Here is a 24,504-nt window from a genome sequence, read left to right as displayed (position 1 = left end):
GTGTGTACAACAGTGTTATATATACCATTTGTTGATGGTTTATCAGTGTACAACATGTATATAACAGTGTACTGTGACATGTGATATAGCTGTGTGTACAACAGTGTTATATATACCATTTGTTGATGGTTTATCAGTGTACAACATGTATATAACAGTGTACTGTGACGTGTGATATAGCTGTGTGTGTACAACAGTGTTATATATACCATTTGTTGATGGTTTATCAGGTGTACAACATGTATATAACAGTGTACTGTGACATGTGATATAGCTTGTGTGTACAACAGTGTTATATATACCATTTGTTGATGGTTTATCAGTGTACAACATGTATATAACAGTGTACTGTGACATGTGATATAGCTTGTGTGTACAACAGTGTTATATATACCATTTGTTGATGGTTTATCAGTGTACAACATGTATATAACACTGTACTGTGACATGTGATATAGCTTGTGTGTACAACAGTGTTATATATACCATTTGTTGATGGTTTATCAGTGTACAACATGTATATAACACTGTACTGTGACATGTGATATAGCTTGTGTGTACAACAGTGTTATATATACCATTTTGTTGTTATTTATCAGTGTACCAACATGTATGACTGTGACATGTGATATAGCTTGTGTGTACAACATGTATATATATACCATTTGTTGTATCTGTGTACAACATGTATATAACACTGTACTGTGACATGTGATATAGCTGTGTGTGTACAACAGTGTTATATATACCATTTGTTGATGGTTTATCAGTGTACAACATGTATATAACAGTGTACTGTGACATGTGATATAGCTTGTGTGTACAACAGTGTTATATATACCATTTGTTGATGGTTTATCAGTGTACAACATGTATATAACAGTGTACTGTGACATGATATAGCTGTGTGTACAGCAGTGTGTTGTTGTGTTGCAGCTTCAAGTCACACCACAGTAAGCAGAAGCCTCTCCAGGGCGGTAACCGTAGCATTTCCGAGGACAGCGTCTTCAACCCCAGCGACCGTGGGGAGCCCAGCATCACTGCTCTCAAGACTGTGGCCGTATCAGAGGAGAACCTTAACAAGAACGCATTCCAGGTGAGTTCCAGCAGCTTCAGGGAGGGTAGCTGAGTGGTGGGAGCGTCCACTTGTCACACCTAAGTCCCGGGTTCAATTCCTCACAGTTTGTGAAGCCCATTGCTTGTACCCCATGCCTTGATTTTGCTGTATTGCTGAAAGAAGTGTACAACCCTCGCTTCTGCATGCTGAAATTGTCCTTTCTAATTTTTAATTGCAACACCTGCAGGAAAATTCTAGCAAAATAAAGTTAGCCAGTAAACAATCATCGTGAATAATGCTGTTACAAGTCAGATCTCTGGGTCCATTGAAGTCCCCTCGATCTGTAGATGGCTGTTATAAAGGCTGTATTCACCTTGATCTGTAACTGCTGTACTATTGGGTGTTCACCTTGGTCTGTAGCTGACTGTACTATTGGGTGTTCACCTTGGTCTGTAGCTGACTGTACTATCGGGTGTTCACCTTGGTCTGTAGCTGACTGTACTATTGGGTGTTCACCTTGATCTGTAGCTGGCTGTACTATGGGGTGTTCACCTTGATCTGTAACTGACTGTACTATGGGGTGTTCACCTTGATCTGTAACTGGCTGTACTATGGGGTGTTCACCTTGATCTGTAGCTGACTGTACTATTGGGTGTTCACCTTGATCTGTAGCTGACTGTACTATGGGGTGTTCACCTTGATCTGTAGCTGACTGTACTATGGGGTGTTCACCTTGATCTGTAGCTGGCTGTACTATGGGGTGTTCACCTTGATCTGTAGCTGGCTGTTCTATGGGGTGTTCACCTTGATCTGTAACTGACTGTACTATTGGGTGTTCACCTTGATCTGTAACTGGCTGTGCTATGGGCTGTTCCCCTTGATCTGTAGTTCACCTTGACTGTACTGACTGGGGTGTTCACCTTGATCTGTAGCTGACTGTACTATGGGGTGTTCACCTTGATCTGTAGCTGACTGTACTATGGGCTGTTCCCCTTGATCTGTAGCTCCCTGTAAGACAGTCCCTGGTTCCCCTTCATCTGAAGCTCCCTGTAAGACAGGCACTGGTCCCCCTTCATCTGAAGCTCCCTGTAAGACAGGCCCTGGATCTGTCCCTCTTTCACCTGAAGCTGACTGTACCATGGGGTGTTCCCCTTCATCTGAAGCTCCCTGTAAGACAGGCACTGGTCCCCCTTCATCTGAAGCTCCCTGTAAGACAGGCCCTGGTCCCCCTTCACCTGAAGCTCCCTGTAAGACAGGCCCTGGTCCCCCTTCATCTGAAGCTCCCTGCTCCCTGTAAGACAGGCACTGGTCCCCTTCATCTGAAGCTCCCTGTAAGACAGGCCCTGGTCCCCTTCATCTGAAGCTCCCTGTAAGACAGGCTGGTCCCCTTCACCTGAAGCTCCCTGTAAGATAGGCTGGTCCCCTTCACCTGAAGCTCCCTGTAAGACAGGCCCTGGTCCCCCTTCACCTGAAGCTCCCTGTAAGACAGGCCCTGGTCCCCCTTCACCTGAAGCTCCCTGTAAGACAGGCCCTGGTCCCCTTCATCTGAAGCTCCCTGTAAGACAGGCCCTGGTCCCCTTCTCATCTGAAGCTCCCTGTAAGACAGGCCCTGGTCCCCCTTCATCTGAAGCTCCCTGTAAGACAGGCCCTGGTCCCCCTTCACCTGAAGCTCCCTGTAAGACAGGCCCTGGTCCCCCTTCATCTGAAGCTCCCTGTAAGACAGGCCCTGGTCCCCCTTCATCTGAAGCTCCCTGTAAGACAGGCCCTGGTCCCCCTTCATCTGAAGCTCCCTGTAAGACAGGCCCTGGTCCCCTTCATCTGAAGCTCCCTGTAAGACAGGCCCTGGTCCCCTTCATCTGAAGCTCCCTGTAAGACAGGCCCTGGTCCCCTTCATCTGAAGCTCCCTGTAAGACAGGCCCTGGTCCCCTTCATCTGAAGCTCCCTGTAAGACAGGCCCTGGTCCCCTTCATCTGAAGCTCCCTGTAAGACAGGCCCTGGTCCCCCTTCATCTGAAGCTCCCTGTAAGACAGGCGCTGGTCTGCTCAATCTGACAGACTTACTGCATACATAGATAATGGGCAGCTCTCCAACAGTTTCTCTATTGCCATTCATTTGTATGTTATTTCCTACAGAAAAAAACAGTCTGATTTTGAAAGTGTATTGATTCGCTGGAGATTGGCATCAGCTTCCTGCTAAAATTGATCTATTTTGGTTCCATGTGCGGAAAAGTGTTAAAAGCTTCTTCTTTTTTAGCCATGTTTAAAGAGAACCGAAAGGAGCCACAGAATGATTGTTAAACATTAGCTTTTTTTCTACAAGCTGTGAAGGAAGAGGTCAGTATCAGGGGGATGTATGCCAAAGTCATCCATTTCAACTCTGTATCAAGTCACATCGACCTAGATCATGCCATTTGGGCACATCTTCGCCATGGAACCACTTGATGCTGTCTTCTTGCCTGTCATCCTCAGATCTCAGTGGTAGTGTCTCCACGTCTGGCTGTACTGTCATCCTCAGATCTCAGTGTCTCCACTTCAGGCTGTACTGTCATCCTCAGATCTCAGTGGTAGTGTCTCCACTCAGGCTGTACTGTCATCCTCAGATCTCAGTGTCTCCACTTCAGGCTGTACTGTCATCCTCAGATCTCAGTGGTAGTGTCTCCACTTCAGGCTGTACTGTCATCCTCAGATCTCAGTGTCTCCACTTCAGGCTGTACTGTCATCCTCAGATCTCAGTGTCTCCACTTTAGGCTGTACTGTCACCCTCAGATCTCAGTGTCTCCACTTCAGGCTGTACTGTCACCCTCAGATCTCAGTGTCTCCACTTCAGGCTGTACTGTCATCCTCAGATCTCAGTGTCTCCACTTCAGGCTGTACTGTCATCCTCAGATCTCAGTGTCTCCACTTCAGGCTGTACTGTCATCCTCAGATCTCCACTTCAGGCTGTACTGTCATCCTCAGATCTCAGTGTCTCCACTTCAGGCTGTACTGTCATCCTCAGATCTCAGTGTCTGTCACTTTCAGGCTGTACTGTCACCCTCAGATCTCAGTGTCTCCACTTCAGGCTGTACTGTCATCCTCAGATCTCAGTGTCTCCACTTTAGGCTGTACTGTCATCCCTCAGATCTCAGTGTCTCCACTTCAGGCTGTACTGTCATCCTCAGATCTCAGTGGTAGTGTCTCCACTTCAGGCTGTACTGTCATCCTCAGATCTCAGTGTGTCTCCACTTCAGGCTGTACTGTCATCCCTCAGATCTCAGTGTCTCCACTTCAGGCTGTGTGTGTCACCCTCAGATCTCAGTGGTAGTGTCTCCACTTCAGGCTGTACTGTCATCCCTCTCAGTGATCTCAGTGTCTCCACTTCAGGCTGTACTGTCATCCTCTCAGATCTCAGTGGTAGTGTCTCCACTTCAGGCTGTACTGTCACCCTCAGATCTGTGGTAGTGTCTCCACTCCATCCTCAGATCTCAGTGGTAGTGTCTCCACTTCAGGCTGTACTGTCACCCTCAGATCTCAGTGTCTCCACTTCAGGCTGTACTGTCATCCTCAGATCTCAGTGTCTCCACTTCAGGCTGTACTGTCATCCTCAGATCTCAGTGGTAGTGTCTCCACTTCAGGCTGTACTGTCATCCTCAGATCTCAGTGTCTCCACTTCAGGCTGTACTGTCATCCTCAGATCTCAGTGTCTCCACTTCAGGCTGTACTGTCATCCCTCAGATCTCAGTGGTAGTGTCTCCACTTCAGGCTGTACTGTCATCCCTCAGATCTCAGTGGTAGTGTCTCCACTTCAGGCTGTACTGTCATCCCTCAGATCTCAGTGGTAGTGTCTCCACTTCAGGCTGTACTGTCACCCTCAGATCTCAGTGGTAGTGTCTCCACTTCAGGCTGTACTGTCACTTCAGGCTGTGGTAGTGTCTCCACTTCAGGCTGTACTGTCACCCCTCAGATCTCAGTGGTAGTGTCTCCACTTCAGGCTGTACTGTCACCCTCAGATCTCAGTGGTAGTGTGTCCAGGCTGTACTGTCTCCCCTCAGATCTCAGTGGTAGGCTGGCTGTACTGTCACCCTCAGATCTCAGTGGTAGTGTCTCCACTTCAGGCTGTACTGTCACCCTCAGATCTCAGTGGTAGTGTCTCCACTTCAGGCTGTACTGTCACCCCTCAGATCTCAGTGGTAGTGTCTCCACTTCAGGCTGCTGCACTGTCATCCCTCAGATCTCAGTGGTAGTGTCTCCACTTCAGGCTGTACTGTCACCCTCAGATCTCAGTGGTAGTGTCTCCACTTCAGGCTGTACTGTCACCCTCAGATCTCAGTGGTAGTGTCTCCACTTCAGGCTGTACTGTCACCCTCAGATCTCAGTGGTAGTGTCTCCACTTCAGGCTGTACTGTCACCCTCAGATCTCAGTGGTAGTGTCTCCACTTCAGGCTGTACTGTCACCCTCAGATCTCAGTGGTAGTGTCTCCACTTCAGGCTGTACTGTCACACCCAACAATCTTGTTGTAGTACTTTCACACCCAACAATCTTGTAACTTTGTAAACTTGATGTGGTTGGTGAGCTGGAACTTGGTGGGTGGGATCGCGAACTTCATGAGGCGAGCAGCTGCAACACTGCATTACACCCTAATGTCCTGAATATGCTGGCCCATTTGGGTGGTAGGGTTGGGGAGGGAGGTAGTTTTGAGGGGATGGATGGTCAGGTGGATGGTCTAAATGGGCTGATGTTACGGTGTGTGTGAGGCTTGTAGTATAGTGGCATGCGCGAATCCTGGACTAGAACCATATGTTGTACATGATGAACACAGGGTAGTAGATCAGGATTTCAAGGTGAAAGCATCACTGTATTGCTGCCATGGGTTATGGCAGCAGTAATTTCCACCAGGATTGAAAGTGTAATACTGTTTAAAGAATGTGTGTACTGGTTGACCAGCCTGGGTTAGTGCAGTGGGACTACAACAGGCGGACATCTGTGACAGTACACACAATGGAGTCATGTGACCAAGATGCTCACACATATGTTCATCTGTGGGAAGCTGGCGAGAATATATTGATAGGCTGTACTTTTCATGAATTATTGAAAAATAATTGCCAAGTTTTAATCAGAGTTGCAGGTTTATATCTACAAGTTTCTATGACCCAATTCATTTTTGAATGTTTTGAATTTGTGCTACTGTTTTCAGGGTGACAACGTATGTTTAAATCAGTACCTCAAGCTTGTCTCCATTTACAGCAAAACAATAAGCTGTACTATATAGGTATATGCCTAGAAGTTCCTCTGTTTTCACTTTACAGTATAAGTGTTAAATAATGGAATCTTCAGGGCAGAATTACGTAAGCTTGAGCCTTCACTCTAGAAGCTGTCTTACCAGGTTTCATTATGCTTGATGGCCGATGTTCCCCACTTGGTAATATATGCTATGCTACACAGCTGAAAGGGACATCTGTTTCAAGAGAAATGCAAGAAATAGCTCTAAATATATTGGAAATTCAGTGAGATTTCTATCAATTGATATATCATATCCTAATATTCTGCACTGGATGTCAGACTGAGTCATCTGAATGAAGCGCAGCTATTTTAATTGAGATGATATCAGGCTTATAGATGTAATGACAGGGCGAACACTGATTTAAGTCTCGTATCCGGCCATTACACCATAATTACACCAAGGCATGTGGATCATCACCACCACCGCTGCCACCGTCAACTTCCTCATATTTGTTGATTGTTACTTTCTGTGCTTCCCTCCCTGCGACCTGTCCCATGTAGTGTGCTGGGTGAGACGGCCGTTTCCTTGACTGTGGTTTGTGGTTACTAAGTTAATAAGCAGCCCCTGGTGTGATTTGTCTGAGTCAGGTAGAACATGTCAGCTAGAGGATGTGTGGATTTTTACTCTGGTTCTTGTGTCCTGGTGTAGGGCTATAGTGTCCTAGTGTAGCGCTGTAGTGTCCTAGTGTAGGGCTGTAGTGGGGGCTGTAGTGTCCTAGTGTAGGGCTGTAGTGTCCTAGTGTAGGGCTGTAGTGTCCCAGTGTAGTGTAGGGCTGTAGTGTCCTAGTGTAGGGCTGTAGTGTCCTGTGTAGTGTGTAGTGAGGTGGCTGTAGTGTCCTAGTGTAGGGCTGTAGTGTCCTAGTGAAGGGCTGTAGTGTCCTAGTGTAGGGCTGTAGTGTCCTAGTGTAGGGCTGTAGTGGTGACTGTAGTGTAGTAGGGCTGTAGTGGTGACTGTTGTGTCCTAGTGTAGGGCTGTAGTGTCTGTAGTGTCCTAGTGTAGGGCTGTAGTGGTGACTGTGTGTCCTAGTGTAGGGCTGTGAGTGGTGGCTGTAGTGTCCTAGTGTAGGGCTGTAGTGTGACTGTGTGTCCCTAGTGTAGGGCTGTAGTGGTGGTGTCCTAGTGTCCCAGTGTCCTAGTGTAGGGCTGTAGTGTCCTAGTGTAGGGCTGTAGTGGTGGCTGTGTCCTAGTGTAGGGCTGTAGTGGTGGCTGTAGTGTCCTAGTGTAGGGCTGTAGTGGTGGCTGTAGTGTCCTAGTGTAGGGCTGTAGTGGTGACTGTTGTGGCCTAGTGTAGGGCTGTAGTGGTGTACTGTAGTGTCCTAGTGTAGGGCTGTAGTGGTGACTGTAGTGTCCTAGTGTAGGGCTGTAGTGGTGGCTGTTGTGTCCTAGTGTAGGGCTGTAGTGGTGACTGTGTGTCCTAGTGTAGGGCTGTAGTGGTGACTAGTGTGGGGTGTAGGGCTGTAGTGGTGACTGTAGTGTCCTAGTGTAGGGCTGTAGTGGTGACTGTAGTGTCCTAGTGTAGGGCTGTAGTGGTGGCTGTAGTGTCCTAGTGTAGGGCTGTAGTGGTGACTGTAGTGTCCTAGTGTAGGGCTGTAGTGGTGACTGTAGTGTCCTAGTGTAGGGCTGTAGTGGTGACTGTTGTGTCCTAGTGTAGGGCTGTAGTGGTGACTGTTGTGTCCTAGTGTAGGGCTGTAGTGTGTGGTGTCTAGTGTAGGGCTGTAGTGGTGACTGTAGTGTCCTAGTGTAGGGCTGTAGTGTCCTAGTGTAGGGCTGTAGTGTCCTAGTGTAGGGCTGTAGTGGTGACTGTAGTGTCCTAGTGTAGGGCTGTAGTGGTGACTGTTGTGTCCTAGTGTAGGGCTGTAGTGGTGACTGTAGTGTCCTAGTGTAGGGCTGTAGTGGTGACTGTTGTGTCCTAGTGTAGGGCTGTAGTGGTGACTGTGGCTGTGTAGGTGTCCTAGTGTAGGGCTGTAGTGGTGACTGTTGTGTCCTAGTGTAGGGCTGTAGTGGTGACTGTTGTGTCCTAGTGTAGGGCTGTAGTGGTGACTGTAGTGTCCTAGTGTAGGGCTGTAGTGGTGGCTGTTGTGTCCTAGTGTAGGGCTGTAGTGGTGACTGTAGTGTCCTAGTGTAGGGCTGTAGTGGTGACTGTTGTGTCCTAGTGTAGGGCTGTAGTGGTGACTGTAGTGTCCTAGTGTAGGGCTGTAGTGGTGACTGTAGTGTCCTAGTGTAGGGCTGTAGTGGTGGCTGTTGTGTCCTAGTGTAGGGCTGTAGTGGTGACTGTAGTGTCCTAGTGTAGGGCTGTAGTGGTGACTGTAGTGTCCTAGTGTAGGGCTGTAGTGGTGACTGTAGTGTCCTAGTGTAGGGCTGTAGTGGTGGCTGTAGTGTCCTAGTGTAGGGCTGTAGTGGTGACTGTTGTGTCCTAGTGTAGGGCTGTAGTGGTGTAGTGGTGTCCTAGTGTAGGGTGGTGTTGTGTCCTAGTGTAGGGCTGTAGTGGTGACTGTTGTGTCCTAGTGTAGGGCTGTAGTGGTGACTGTAGTGTCCTAGTGTAGGGCTGTAGTGTCCTAGTGTAGGGCTGTTGTGTCCTAGTGTAGGGCTGTAGTGGTGACTGTTGTGTCCCAGTGTAGGGCTGTAGTGGTGACTAGTCCCAGTGTAGGGCTGTAGTGTGACTGTAGTGACTGTTGTGTCCTAGTGTAGGGCTGTAGTGGTGACTGTAGTGTCCTAGTGTAGGGCCTGTGTAGAGGCTGTAGTGGTGACTGTAGTGTCCTAGTGTAGGGCTGTGGTGTCTGTAGTGTCCTAGTGTAGGGCTGTAGTGAGAGTGGCCCTAGTGTAGGGCTGTAGTGGTGACTGTGTCCTAGTGTAGGGCTGTAGTGGTGACTGTTGTGTCCTAGTGTAGGGCTGTAGTGGTGACTGTAGTGTCCTAGTGTAGGGCTGTAGTGGTGACTGTAGTGTCCTAGTGTAGGGCTGTAGTGGTGGCTGTAGTGTCCTAGTGTAGGGCTGTAGTGGTGACTGTGGTGTCCCCTAGTGTAGGCTGTAGTGGTGGCTAGTAGTGTAGTGTCCCAGTGTGGTGGTAGTGTCCTAGTGTAGGGCTGTAGTGGTGACTGTAGTGTCCTAGTGTAGGGCTGTAGTGGTGACTGTAGTGTCCTAGTGTAGGGCTGTAGTGGTGACTGTAGTGTCCTAGTGTAGGGCTGTAGTGGTGGGCTGTAGTGGTGACTGTGTGTCCTAGTGTAGGGCTGTAGTGGTGACTGTTGTGTCCTAGTGTAGGGCTGTAGTGGTGGACTGTAGTGTCCCAGTGTAGGGCTGTGGTGGTGACTGTTGTGTCCCAGTGTAGTGGTAGTGGTGACTGTGTGTCCTAGTGTAGGGCTGTAGTGGTGACTGTAGTGTGTGTTGTGTCCTAGTGTAGGGCTGTAGGGCTGTAGTGGTGACTGTTGTGTCCTAGTGTAGGGCTGTAGTGGTGACTGTTGAGTGTCCTAGTGTAGGGCTGTAGTGGTGACTGTTGTGTCCTAGTGTAGGGCTGTAGTGGTGACTGTTGTGTCCTAGTGTAGGGCTGTAGTGGTGGCTGTTGTCCTAGTGTGTAGGGCTGTAGTGGTGGCTGTTGTGGCCTAGTGTAGGGCTGTAGTGGTGACTGTGACTGTGTCCTAGTGTAGGGCTGTAGTGTGGCTGACTGTAGTGTCCTAGTGTAGGGTGCCTAGTGGTGTAGGGCTGTAGTGGTGACCCAGTGTAGGGCTGTAGTGGTGACTGTGTGTCCTAGTGTAGGGCTGTAGTGGTGACTGTTGTGTCCTAGTGTAGGGCTGTAGTGGTGGCTGTAGTGTCCTAGTGTAGTGTAGGGCTGTAGTGGTGACTGTTGTGTCCTAGTGTAGGGCTGTAGTGGTGACTGTTGTGTCCCAGTGTAGGGCTGTAGTGGTGACATTGTGTCCTAGTGTAGGGCTGTAGTGGTGACTGTAGTGTGTGTAGCCTAGTGTAGGGCTGTAGTGGTGACTGTTGTGTCCTAGTGTAGGGCTGTAGTGGTGACTGTGAAGTGTCCTAGTGTAGGGCTGTAGTGGTGACTGTAGTGTAGTGTAGTGTAGTGGTGACTGTTGTGTCCCAGTGTAGGTGTAGTGTGACCCAGTGTAGGGCTGTGTAGTGGTGTGGTGACTGTTGTGTCCTAGTGTAGGGCTGTAGTGGTGGCTGTTGTGTCCTAGTGTAGCGCTGTAGTGTCCTAGTGTAGGGCTGTAGTGTCCTAGTGTAGGGCTGTAGTGGTGACTGTAGTGTCCTAGTGTAGGGCTGTAGTGGTGGCTGTTGTGTCCTAGTGTAGGGCTGTAGTGGTGACTGTTGTGTGTCCTAGGTCTGTAGTGGTGTAGTGTCCTAGTGTAGGGCTGTAGTGTCCTAGTGTAGGGCTGTAGTGGTGGCTGTTGTGTCCTAGTGTAGGGCTGTAGTGGTGACTATTGTGTCCTAGTGTAGGGCTGTAGTGGTGACTGTTGTGTCCTAGTGTAGCGCTGTAGTGGTGACTATTGTGTCCTAGTGTAGGGCTGTAGTGGTGGCTGTTGTGTCCCAGTGTGTAGCTACTGTAGTGGTGACTATTGTGTCCTAGTGTAGGGCTGTAGTGGTGACTGTTGTGTCCTAGTGTAGGGCTGTAGTGGTGGCTGTTGTGTCCTAGTGTAGTGCTGTAGTGGTGGCTGTAGTGTCCTAGTGTAGGACTGTGGTGGTGGCTGTTGTGTCCTAGTGTAGGGCTGTAGTGGTGGCTGTTGTGTCCTAGTGTAGGGATGTAGTGGTGACTGTAGTGTCCTAGTGTAGGGCTGTAGTCTCCTAGTGTAGGACTGTAGTGATGATTGTTGTGTCCTAGTGTAGCGCTGTAGTGGTGACTGTAGTGTCCTAGTGTAGCGCTGTAGTGGTGACTATTGTGTCCTACTGTAGGGCTGTAGTGGTGGCTGTTGTGTCCTAGTGTAGTGCTGTAGTGGTGACTATTGTGTCCTACTGTAGGGCTGTAGTGGTGGCTGTTGTGTCCTAGTGTAGGGCTGTAGTGGTGGCTGTTGTGTCCTAGTGTAGCGCTGTAGTGGTGACTGTAGTGTCCTAGTGTAGGGCTGTAGTGGTGGCTGTAGTGTCCTAGTGTAGCACCGTAGTGGTGACTGTAGTGTCCTAGTGTAGGGCTGTAGTGGTGGCTGTAGTGTCCTAGTGTAGGACTGTACTGGTGACTGTTGTGTCCTAGTGTAGGACTGTAGTGATGACTGTTGTGTCCTAGTGTATCGCTGTAGTGCTATTATGTTTGCACTTATGAACATATGAGAAAACTTTCAGGTAATATTTAGTTCTCAAAACTTGTTTGGGGCAATTGTTTTGCTCTTGACTGTTGAGATTTAATTGGAAGTAATTCAGATGTACAGATCTTTAGTTTGAAACAACTCTCTTATGTTGATGATCATGATGTACCATGATTGTGCAGTCCCTTAGGTGTGTCAGAAAGCTATGATAATAGTTTTCAACTCCAGGTCTTATCAAAAGCCAACAGAGAGCCCCCCTCCAGAAACCTGTGAGCTTTACAGGCTACCTGTGTGCTGCCCATTCATTCATCTGGTCACCTCCTGTCTGTGCTTCACAGACTATGGAGACCAGCGTCTGGCTGTAGGAGAACACGTTATTCATGTCGCCTGCACCCCGTCATACTTGATGCCTCAACATGTGATTGTTGTGTTGCAGAACGAGTTGTTCAGCAAGTTGAAGAAGCGACACTCACAGTATTCCGATGATGATGACGGCTTGCCGCAGAGCCCTCGTGCCGCCCATGACAACGGCAGACATCCTTGGAGGACCTCTAAAGGTGAGTCTGTTTCCATGACACTAGAAACCTACATGTCAGCGTCCTTAGGCATCTCAACACCACACATGCAGCTTATAGAAGATTACTTATTGTTCAGGAATAGAGAATTATAACACCCTAGTATTTCTGTTGAATGCTGGATCTGCATACTTACGTATACTGAACCTTTCAAGGCCAATAGCTTCCAAATTATCATTAATCAATTTGTGTATTCTGTACAGAATAGCCCTATCGAACATTGAGTAGTATATATTGTGAAGAAGAACTCATGATGACCTGGTGGAATTGCTGTTATGGAAATCTCTCCATTAATATAAAAGGTGCTGTGTCAAACATGGGTTTGGAAATAATTCAGAGTGTCTTGCAAGAGCTATCAAATTGTTATCACCAATCCCTTGCATTTATTATAAGGTGCTTTGTCAAAAATAAGTTTTGAAAAGTTTAGGGTTCTGTTAGAGTTGTCAAGTCGTTTTTAGTTCCATGTGATGCAGATGTATTACAGATTGTTTGTTTGAGTCTCTGGACGTAAAGATGGAACACATCCTTTGAACATTTTCAAGTATGTAATTGTGTAGGATGGTCCTCTTGTTGGAGGACACCTGTGTGTCGTAGGACACCTGTGAGTGTAAGTTTAGACATGAAGACACAGTGGGATGAACCATATCAGTTAACAGCTTAAATTGTTAGTTAATGAGAAACAGGATGTCAACATTGACAAAACTTTATCTTCAAGATTTATCAGTTGTCTCACCAAGATGGCTGCAACCTTCAGGTTCCCATATTTGCTCAACCAAACAACACTACAGTTATGAAGAGATTAACGTCAGTGTTCCTGCACACTGTCACGGCCTTGACCTTGACCTTTACAAACAGGCTTATATAATTTTCCTGATTAGCCAGAATAAATATGACATTTAGGGCCTATTTGTCATGGCTCATATTAGCCAAGAATATTTTGTTGATTCAAGGGAACATTAAAATGGTTCTATAAGTGACCTTCCAACTAACTTGTTGCTTCTATCGTAATGTCCAAAACTGATGTTGGACATCTTTTCTTGTCTGTGTTTTGCAGCTGAAGACACATGTATGACCTCTTCTCAATGATAAGGGGCGGTGGGTTAGCCCAGTGGTTGAAGCGTAAGCTTGTCACACTGAAAACCCGGGTTTGACTCCCACATGGGTAAATTGTGTGTAGCCCGTTTCAATTGTCCCCTTCCATGATATTGGTGGAATATTTCTAAAAGCGAATGTAAAACGCAGCAATATGATATGGCAATATGTAGAGCATGGGTATGACACAATATGAGATACATTATGTTTCTGAAGTGAATGTTTTGCTCCCCAGCCGGTGCCGGGCAAGTCAAGCAGCAGGGAGAGTGAGAAGAGTCTCATTAGTGTTGACAGCTCTGATAATGAAGGGGTAAGTATACGCGGACATTATCTCCAGACTTACCTAATAATGGTGGCTGACAATTAGCACCCACAGTGTTCCTGGCATTGGCTGCAGCTGCGTCAACTCCAGAGGTGAGATGTGCTGGTGTAGAAATGTCATAACACACCAGCAACTGGCAACAGTGTCCCACTCTGTCACTGAGCACTGTGATTACTGGGTGATAAATGTCATAAGCTGATGGGTAGAACCAAGAATATTCTCCTTGGAGTTGTTCCGTCACACATGGAGGACGCATGTAAGCGTATTTATGTGAACATTCAGCAGAAATGTTATAATGATGTTGTGTGAGTGAGTGTTTATCCCTTTTTATATTGGTGTTTTGTGGCCTGCAGTGAGCAGCATGCTCTCCACTTGAGTGTATTGATAATGTGTGATAACATCTCGTATCTCCTGTGTATTGTACTAGTGTGTCTCAGTGTCATGAGACTCATGGCTGATGTGCCATGTATGTGTCGTCATGGATTAGATGTGGTGCTTGTGTGCTGCTGCAGGTACTATACAATAGGGAGACTATTGTTGCATGAGCTATGTTGTACTGTGGGTGGTATGTACTGCTGTGATAAATGGAGGGATATACAGTAACATGTGTTATGTTTCAGGATGACCCTTTCTTGACCAAGTGGAACAGTCCATTGAAACCTCGAAGGAGCAGTGACCAGTCACCACCCCCTGGTTAGTTGAACTGTGATGATGATGATAATGATAATGATGATGATGATGATGATGACGATGATGACGATGATATTCATAATGTCATTCATAATGTCAATTGATTTCAAATGAACTTTATTACTTTGAAATGTTTAGTGTCCATAGCTCTAAAAAGATAATAGTTGGGATATTTCTATGCATATGAACGCTTGTGGCAGTGATGGCTGTTCTGCTCTATGTGAGGAGCCTCTGACTGTCACGTTCACTGTCAACAGCAAAAACCACATCAATGGACCTGGAGGCTGTCAAGAGGACGCCCATGCTCAGCAATGAGGCTGCCAAATTCAAGCGATCTGTGAAACCTCGGAAGCAGAACCGACAGTCCCGCAAGAAGAAAGATGTAGGTCCAATATGGTTTCATGTGATGCTACAGTTATTTGTATTTTTGTGTGTGAAGATTTTCCTTGTCATTGTATTGGAAATAATCTTCAGTAAGATATGCAATGTTGAATCTTATGCTGAATATTGATGTTAAGTTACTTGTCCTGCTGAGAGATGGTCCCCAGTAACGTGTCCCCATTGTCCTTTGTAACTTGTCCTGCTGAGAGATGGTCCCCAGTAACGTGTCCCCATTGTCCTTTGTTATTTGTCCTGCTGAGAGATGGTCCCCAGTAACGTGTCCCCATTGTCCTTTGTAACTTGTCCTGCTGAGAGATGGTCCCCAGTAACGTGTCCCCATTGTCCTTTGTAACTTGTCCTGCTGAGAGATGGTCCCCAGTAACGTGTCCCCATTGTCCTTTGTTACTTGTCCTGCTGAGAGATGGTCCCCAGTAACGTGTCCCCATTGTCCTTTGTAACTTGTCCTGCTGAGAGATGGTCCCCAGTAACGTGTCCCCATTGTCCTTTGTTACTTGTCCTGCTGAGAGATGGTCCCCAGTAACGTGTCCCCATTGTCCTTTGTAACTTGTCCTGCTGAGAGATGGTCCCCAGTAACGTGTCCCCATTGTCCTTTGTTACTTGTCCTGCTGAGAGATGGTCCCCAGTAACGTCCCCATTGTCCTTTGTAACTTGTCCTGCTGAGAGATGGTCCCCAGTAACATGTCCCCATTGTCCTTTGTTATTTGTCCTGCTGAGAGATGGTCCCCAGTAACGTGTCCCTCATTGTCCTTTGTAACTTGTCCTGCTGTCCTGAGAGATGGTCCCCAGTAACGTGTCCCCATTGTCCTTTGTTACTTGTCCTGCTGAGAGATGGTCCCCAGTAACGTGTCCCCATTGTCATTTTGTAACTTGTCCTGCTGAGAGATGGTCCCCAGTAACGCGTGTCCCCATTGTCCTTTGTTATTTGTCCTGCTGAGAGATGGTCCCCAGTAACGTGTCCCCATTGTCCTTTTTGTAACTTGTCCTGCTGAGAGATGGTCCCCAGTAACGTGTCCCCATTGTCCTTTGTAACTTGTCCTGCTGAGAGATGGTCCCCAGTAACGTGTCCCCATTGTCCTTTGTAACTTGTCCTGCTGAGAGATGGTCCCCAGTAACGTGTCCCCATTGTCCTTTGTAACTTGTCCTGCTGAGAGATGGTCCCCAGTAACGTGTCCCCATTGTCCTTTGTAACTTGTCCTGCTGAGAGATGGTCCCCAGTAACGTGTCCCCATTGTCCTTTGTAACTTGTCCTGCTGAGAGATGGTCCCCAGTAACGTGTCCCCATTGTCCTTTGTAACTTGTCCTGCTGAGAGATGGTCCCCAGTAACGTGTCCCCATTGTCCTTTGTAACTTGTCCTGCTGAGAGATGGTCCCCAGTAACGTGTCCCCATTGTCCTTTGTTACTTGTCCTGCTGAGATGGTCCCCAGTAACGTGTCCCCATTGTCCTTTGTAACTTGTCCTGCTGAGATGGGTCCCCAGTAACGTGTCCCCATTGTCCTTTGTTACTTGTCCTGCTGAGAGATGGTCCCCAGTAACGTGTCCCCATTGTCCTTTGTAACTTGTCCTGCTGAGAGATGGTCCCCAGTAACGTGTCCCCATTGTCCTTTGTAACTTGTCCTGCTGAGAGAGATGGTCCCCAGTAACGTGTCCCCATTGTCCTTTGTAACTTGTCCTGCTGAGATGGTCCCCAGTAGCGTGTCCCCATTGTCCTTTGTAACTTGTCCTGCTGAGTGATGGTCCCCAGTAACGTGTCCCCATTGTCCTTTGTAACTTGTCCTGCTGAGAGATGGTCCCCAGTAACGTCCCCATTGTCCTTTGTAACTTGTCCTGCTGAGTGATGGTCCCCAGTAACGTGTCCCCATTGTCCTTTGTTACTTGTCCTGCTGAGAGATGGTCCCCAGTAACGTGTCCCCATTGTCCTTTGTAACTTGTCCTGCTGAGAGATGGTCCCCAGTAACGTGTCCCCATTGTCCTTTGTAACTTGTCCTGCTGAGAGATGGTCCCCAGTAACGCGTGTCCCCATTGTCCTTTGTAACTTGTCCTGCTGAGAGATGGTCCCCAGTAACGTGTCCCCATTGTCCTTTGTAACTTGTCCTGCTGAGAGATGGTCCCCAGTAACGTGTCCCCATTGTCCTTTGTAACTTGTCCTGCTGAGAGATGGTCCCCAGTAACGTGTCCCCATTGTCCTTTGTAACTTGTCCTGCTGAGAGATGGTCCCCAGTAACATGTCCCTGTTGTCCTTTGTTATTTGTCCTCACTTTTTTAAACCTTTTGGACTCTCAGTGACATTTAGATGTCCAATGTTAATGATGTTTGTTTGTATTCCAGGCTGTGTCAGCACTGGGTTTACCAAGTCTCAATGAAGAGTCCCCTACCAAGCTGCAGGCAGAGGAGAATGCATTTGCAACACAAGGTGCTGACATCCCAACTGACACCACTGTATTGGAGGTGTCATCCGGGCCCTCAGAGAAACCAACTGTATCACTGAAGCCCACAGAATTACCTCCTAAGCCTGTAGCTACCAAACCTTCATTTGATGCATCAGCTAAACCTATCGCCACCAAACCTGGTGATGCATCAGCTAAATCTGTAGCTATCAAACCTTCCGTTGATGCATCAGCTAAACCTGTAACGACCAAACCTTCTGTTGATGCATCAGCTAAAGCTGTAACAACCAAACCTTCTGGTGATGCATCAGCTAAATCTGTAGCTACCAAACCTATTGGTGATGCATCAGCTACGACTGTTAGGGTGACCAGCCCAGTGAGTGATGCTGTACGTAAACAGTCACTACCAGGGACTGTGAAGGTGGAGGTCAGGAAGGATCCGACCTCTGCCGTCCGACCCTCCGACCAGGACGTGAGTCGAGGGAGGTCCACCTCTGTTAACATAAAGGAGAAGGTGGAGCCTTCTGCTGAAAAGAAATCTGAATTGTCGGATGCTTTCAATAAGTTGAAGCGTAAGCCTGTGAAAAGTGAATCTGAAGAACTGCCAAAATCTGGTGATAAACCTGATGCCATGAAGTCAGGACCGGAAGTGTTTTCATTTTCTGTGAAAAAGGAGGAGAAATTGAGTGAGACAAAGACAGTGACTGTGACAGGACGTCATAGGAGTGCTTCAGAAAGTGTAGACAGTGTTCACAAACAGGAACATTTAAACCAATCTAAAGTTGAGGAGTTGAAACCTGTTGCAAAGAGACATGAAGATCCCTCCGCTGTGAGCAAACCTGTGGAGGAAGTGAGGCCTGTTCAGAGGTCAGTGAATGCAGACAAACCACCATTGAAGTCTGCCATGACCGCTGGTGGAGAAATCAAACCCACCCTCACCAAACAGCTTTCAGGTGATTCAAATAAAGAGGATGATCATAAATCGGACACAAGTTCAGTGAAGTCTGAGAGTTTCAAGAAGGATGTAGGGTTCAAGGTCGGAAGTGTGACACCATCACCTAAGGAAGACTACAAACAGAAGCGGCAGAGCAGGAGCAAGACTCTGCCAGAGCAGCCAGTACTGCCGGATGAGTTCTCATCTAAGGTTCAAAGAGCAAAGTCTCAGAGAGCAGATGCTGCACCTGTTGTTCCCACAGCAACAGGTATTGTCCTCCAGAGAGGCATTCTACATATGGCACACCATCGTCCAGGAAGGTTGAACCAAAGCAGCATGAGACAAAGCCTTCTGGTCAGCCAGAATGGATGGCATTGGCTAGGAACAGGAAGCCGGCTGAAAGTACAGAAACTAATGAGACTGAACCGAAGAAGGAGGTGCTAACTATTGATACAACAAGGAAAAGGGCAATGACAAGAGTGGGGACAAAATGAGCAAGTCCCTTACATTCTCCTCAGCATCCAACTCTTCCACATCACCAGAAGACAAGAAGGAGTCATTTTCAATAAGTAATTCCAGATCAGCGAGTGTTAAGATACCTTCAAAGGTTGACTCTAAACCTCAGTCTGGTCCTGTACGATTTGGGAGTGTCAAGACTGGGAGCATTACAACCTCCTCCACTACTTCTGTAAAGTCTGGTAGCGTCACCACTACGGCTTCCAGCAAGTCGGACAGTATATCCCAGTCTAGCAGCAGCTGGACCAAGCCCCCAGGTGTGACCCAAACTTCTGTGAGTAGGTCAGCCACGTCAACGACCCCTTCTTCTTCCAGCAAACCAGACAGTATCAAGAACCTAGGCTCAAGTGTGACTGAGGTGAGCAAAGACTCTAAGGTCTCTCCCACTGAGGGAGTCAAGAAAGACTTCGGTCGGGTTCAGTCAGTGAAGACCCCATCATCAACACCTGACACCACCCCAGCCTGGAAGTCTTCCAGTGTGAAGACAGCAAACAAGGCACCTGTGCAATCGGCCCAATCTTCCAGTGATAAGAAGGAATCAGTCCCAGCATGGCGGAGTGGAATAAACAAGCCTGCAAGTAAGGTTACCATCGAGATCATCGAGAAGGAACCCAAACAAGAAGTGGTCTTGAGAAAGGTGAGAAAATCCCCCTCTCATATTAACTCATGTGTGATTGTGTGCTCCTCAAGAAACAGAGAATACAGTATGGTCTGATAGAAGTGATCCTTCAACTTTGTTAAAAGATATTATATTATTGTTACCTGTTTAGATTCAGAGTTACAATTGGCCACATCAATCTATGCTGGTCGTATGACATAATGGACTGCGTGGCCAGGCTTTGTGAACTGGTTGTCATCATGGAGCATAATAACAATCACAGGATTGTCTGGTCCAGACTTGATTACCTAAGGGCACCAGTCTTATAGGCGGAATAGTGTTGAGCGTTAAACATCAAAGCAGCAAGCAATGTTATCACTGATGTATAACTATATACTCCCCAGGAAGCAGGTGATGCAACGTGTTCCAATCAAAATAATCTTTGAATGTCATCATATGTGATATTGCTGCTGATGTTGGTGTGGTTATGTGATATTCTTGTTCTGTTTGTGCAGAAGAGCCCGCCCGCTGCCTCAACACCCGAGGCAGACTTGTGTCGAGACAGCTCCTCCAACCGCTCGTCCCAAAGTCCTGGACATGGTGAAGAGCTTCCAGAAACTACAAGTTAACTGAGGTTGCCTGGCAACTGTTTTCTATAGAACTGATAAATGAGGAGTTCATCCATACTGACTATATTCTGGGATATTAATATTCTGCTGCTGGTGAATACATACAGGTGTACTGTTGATATACCATTCTTCCACTGGTGGTATAACGCTGATATATCATACCACCACTGGTGGTATAGTGGTATAACACTGATATATCATACCACCACTGGCAGAAGGTGTGAGATAGCGTACAACTTATACATAACTGATTGTAATATACTTCTTAATAGACGACCATGATGGACCAATTGATCTTGTGGAAATTCTTATACTGTGACTATATTTACTTTGTTTCTGGTAGTAATTTATTTCCATGACAATAATGGCAACCACTACATTCCTCCGTTCCAATATTCCCTCACTTCCCTCCATCCTGTTGGCAATAGTGTAGAGACATTCTGACAGTAGGTGACTTCAGGCTGACTGATGGCATCTCTTGTTTACAAGACAAATACCAATGACAGATTTTATTTTATGTTTCAGTTTTTATCTTACATTCTTTACAAAATGTAGATATTCAGGTTGCAAAGTTATGCATGTATCTATCTCCAGGGGATCCTGGTGAGGGCCTATGTGTTGTACATATAAGGCCCTTAACTGGTATATGTATTAGGTTGTAAGCATGGAATGGAAAGTGTGGCTAAAAGTCAAGTTAGCAAAATGATTTGTTTCCTAGTTTCAAGTTTAGCGCTACAGTAATTGTTTTGACAAAGTTGGGTTTGTGTTGCTGTTTTAGGAGCATTGTGTTATTTCAGTTTTGTATTTTTGATGTAACAAGAGTCGTGTGAAACAAACACTCAGTTAGTCATAGTCAATTGCTGCATCGGTATAGTGATTAGTTAATAAATAATGAAATGATATTGAAAAATATTTGAAAATGTTTTCACTTAAATGTGAACTGTCCTTGATAACTGCACTGACTATGAGAATGAGCTGAAAGACAATGATAAAACTAAGGATCAATAATAAGGGAGATAACTGTGTTAGAAATTATGACCAAGGGAGACAACTGTGTTACGGATTAATGGCAAGGAGATGACTGCATTAAAGATTATGAACAAGGGAGACAACTGCATTAAGCATTACGAACAAGGGAGACAACTCCATTGAGGAATAAATGCAAGAGAGACAAGTGTGTTTGAGGACTACCAGCCAGACAGCACCAGACATTGCATAGAGGGGTGATTTCTACAAGACATGCATGTTAATCTGTGTACTCACTGTTTTATCACTGCCGAGTTAGATTGCTGAAATGTTGTTATATTCTTTTCTCTGCTGCTTTGTACTTGCATTTCCAGATATGAGATGTATGTAGACTGTAAGTATTACTCTTGATAAGGAATGAATACAAGGTATGACAATGCCAGTGTCCATCTTCATGCTACATGGACTGAGAGCATTGGAGCCAACTTCCTGCATATTGTACTATAATATTATACCTTGTCTGTTTAGTTCTCTTTATCAGATATACATATATATCTATGGCATGTTTAACACTGTAGTTAAGATGTAAAGCCAAATGCAACAAGGTTGTACAAAATAGCTTCCATGCTGCCCTGAGGGTTCAGTGCTGTCAATGTCCCGTCTCTTGTGGGGACTGGTGGGTAGCATAGTAGTGCAAGCGTTAGCTTGCTGCACCTGAGACAGGTTCAGTTCCGTACTGTAGACTTGTGGTTCTGCTTGGGTAGTGACCTTGTAAAGTGTTTGCTCACATGGACCCCAGGTTCAGTACTGACCATACTCACTCACTCTACTACATGATAATATACCATACGATCATATGGCACCAACTCGTATCTCATGGCACCATTTCTATAAACATTCCATAGGACTATGCGGTGATGTTCAGGGTCACAATCTGCCACAATAGCTAGTTATGGGGATAAGTATGAATTGAATCCTAGTCCCTGTGTCCTGAGATCTGCCTGTATTGCATCACAAAACTGTAAGTGCTCACAAGATATGAGCATTCCAATATTTTCTCTCTATATTATCTTACCAGGTTTTTAGTTAATGGAACAGATCACTGCTGATGTGTGGATTAGAGAGGTTGAAGTGTATACAGGGACTTGCACAGCTCATGGTTTAGTCATTGAGATATTTAACTTTTTTTTCTTGTCAGGTGTACAATATTGTTCTTTTGAAGGGAGTCCTATTTCTTTCTTGTTTTCATGAAACCACAGTGCTACAAGCCCTAGGAAGCATGAGGTAGCTGTACCAGAGCTGGCACCACCTGATTAATCAACACAACATCCCCGTATGTTCCACCTTCTAGTGTGACGTGGTTGTCGTATATGGTGTTGTTCATGATGCTGTGAGTGTTTATTGATAGAAGTGAGTGGTTTCTAAACTGTGCCTCTCAGGGATTTGAGAAAAGAAAGGCTAGGAGTGAATCTGGAAGAGAGATTTCGGTAGACAATTTTTATCACATCCCAAATGGTTCCTCTGTGATCATCTTCACCAACACCTTTCTAAATGTGCTGCTTGAACCAGGATGACCAATGTATAACTCATTTTCACACAATGCCAAAACTAAGATTGGGGTCATGTTCAGATGATTTATATATCATCACTCAAAATATTTAGCAGCTATCCAGTTCTATCACTTGACTATAGGTACTGTGTCAGGGTATCTTTCTCTGAGTAGTAAAGCTGTTTTGATGATTCACAGGGCATGTATTGATGGATATCTCTTCACGGATGGCATCAGCCGAACACCTGGTGTCATGTCCAACCACTGTCAGCCCCTAACAATCCTGTGAACACCACTTATCACCACTAATGTATCACATAAAGATAGGAAATGTTTGGGAGTTAAACAGGAATATCAGTCTTTTACCAGACTCTGGTTGGCACATGTCCTAAACTATCACCTGACAAGGCCCACATACCAACTCATGGCCTAACTTGTTCCTGGTCCTAGGTCCAGGGCCTAACTTGTTCCCGATCCTAGGCCCACATACCAACTCATGGCCTAAATTGTTCCCGATCCTAGGTCCACATACCAACTCATGGCCTAAATTGTTCCCGATCCTAGGTCCACATACCAACTCATGGCCTAAATTGTCCTCGATCCTAGGTCCACATACCAACTCATGGCCTAAATTGTCCTCGATCCTAGGTCCTAGGTCCTAGGTCCACATACCAACTCATGGCCTAAATTGTCCTTGATCCTAGGTCCACATACCAACTCATGGCCTAAATTGTCCTAGGTCCTAGCAATACATCCCGGTACCTGCACATGTCCTAAGTGTTCATATGTCCTGCCATAGGCCTATACCACTCCATGTTACAGGCCATAGCTTGTCCATGGTTCTCACATCATAGACACCTGTACTTTCTATCTCTCTTCACCTGTTACAGAAAGACAATGGCAGAAAACTTCTGACTTTGAGGAAAGTGGCAGATCAGTTTTAAGTTGTTATATTAAATCATTTTTAGCTGAAAACTTTTGAATTTTTAATCATTTTGCTCATTGCATATTGACTTATTGTACAAATATGAATTCTCTGTACAAATGTACATAGCAGTTGTATGTTTTTATTTGACAAAGGACCAATGTTATGGTGTATTTTATATAAGTGTTGTTTGAACATTGTCAGTCTGGCAAATACACACGATTGTTATCCCCACTTGTTAGTCAGACAACCGAGTTGTGTTTTACAGAAGCCATGTAATATAACAGGAGGTTAATGGAACTGGGAGATTGTGTCATCACTCACAAGCAAACAAGGAGTGGTGCTTTCATCAGGTTGCCTGAACTTCTGAAGTTTGGATCTTTTGGCTAAATTAATATTCTGATTTATTTTGTTGATTTCTGTCCTGCTGTTACCAATCTTCTCGTTAGATTCATGAATATTCATATGTATCTGTGTCAAGACCAGTGTTCCATGTTTTGACTAATTTTGGATTTGGCCTTATGTTCTGCGGAGACAGAACTTGAAAATAACAATACAGTAATGGTCTCCTGTATGTATATCTGTGAGTCTGTCTGTATAGCAGTTGTGTACAAGCATGGCAGGTGCCCCTACAACATGCCCTAGAGTAGCTCTCTATATGGTGCCTTTGTAGCAACATACAGCTTTGTACATAGCCCTTCCTTTTAACCTTGTTCATAGTTGTTGCTAATGCTTGTTTATTCTGATCACATGACTGCCTAATATGGTCATAGTGTCACCTGACTTAGTCATGTGATACAATCAACCTTATGACTATTACTTAGGTCAAATGTGGTAGTATGACCTTTAACCTAATTGTAGTTACATGACTAACAGTTGTTCATTCGTTCAGCCATGTGACTGTGTAACCAGCATGATCATGTGACTTCTATATATGGTGATGTGACTGTTGATGGTGACTGTCATGTGACAGCCTGAAGTAAACATCCACTCCTGGACTGTAAGTTTGAAAACTTGAAATATTTGGACATCATGTCATTGTCAAATTAATCCCATTGTAAATGAGTTGGAGCTGAGACTCGCGAGTCCTGCGTTTCATTCACATCATGGTGAATGAAGTCCAGTACGGAGACTCTTAGCCTGACTGTACATAGGTAACTGTTGAGGACAGTGCGACTCTCACTGAAGAAGTCTCGAGTGTGTGAGGTGTGCATGATGTTGTCATCACTGCCGATGCCATCCAGGAGAGGGTGTTTACAGATGGCGCTCCATCACCACATACAGACAGTCTGGCACATGGGGAGGCCCCAGATGTATCGGATCATCTGTACTGCCTTCAGACAACATTTTTAATCAATAATAAATACCAATTGATAA

General features: G+C 46.0%; 2 protein-coding genes across 2 annotated transcripts; both read left to right on the top strand.

Annotated features, from left to right (window-relative positions):
- Nucleotides 1–12,032: 12,032 nt before the first annotated feature.
- Nucleotides 12,033–24,504, top strand: LOC124272730 (mediator of DNA damage checkpoint protein 1-like). The gene is made up of 6 exons (XM_046707935.1): nt 12,033–12,101; nt 13,447–13,521; nt 14,154–14,226; nt 14,481–14,605; nt 16,952–19,097; nt 19,574–24,504. The coding sequence occupies exons 1-5, from the start codon at nt 12,033–12,035 to the stop codon at nt 18,386–18,388; spliced, it is 1,779 nt and encodes a 592-aa protein (XP_046563891.1). The 3' UTR covers nt 18,389–19,097; nt 19,574–24,504.
- LOC124272700 (uncharacterized serine-rich protein C215.13-like) lies at nt 18,435–19,687 on the top strand. The gene is made up of 2 exons (XM_046707885.1): nt 18,435–19,097; nt 19,574–19,687. The coding sequence occupies exons 1-2, from the start codon at nt 18,435–18,437 to the stop codon at nt 19,685–19,687; spliced, it is 777 nt and encodes a 258-aa protein (XP_046563841.1).

Source organism: Haliotis rubra, unplaced genomic scaffold (assembly GCF_003918875.1).
Source record: "Haliotis rubra isolate DU_JTF1 unplaced genomic scaffold, ASM391887v1 Scf172, whole genome shotgun sequence".
Classification (NCBI taxonomy): domain Eukaryota; kingdom Metazoa; phylum Mollusca; class Gastropoda; order Lepetellida; family Haliotidae; genus Haliotis; species Haliotis rubra.
This window is presented reverse-complemented; position numbering and strand designations above follow the sequence as displayed.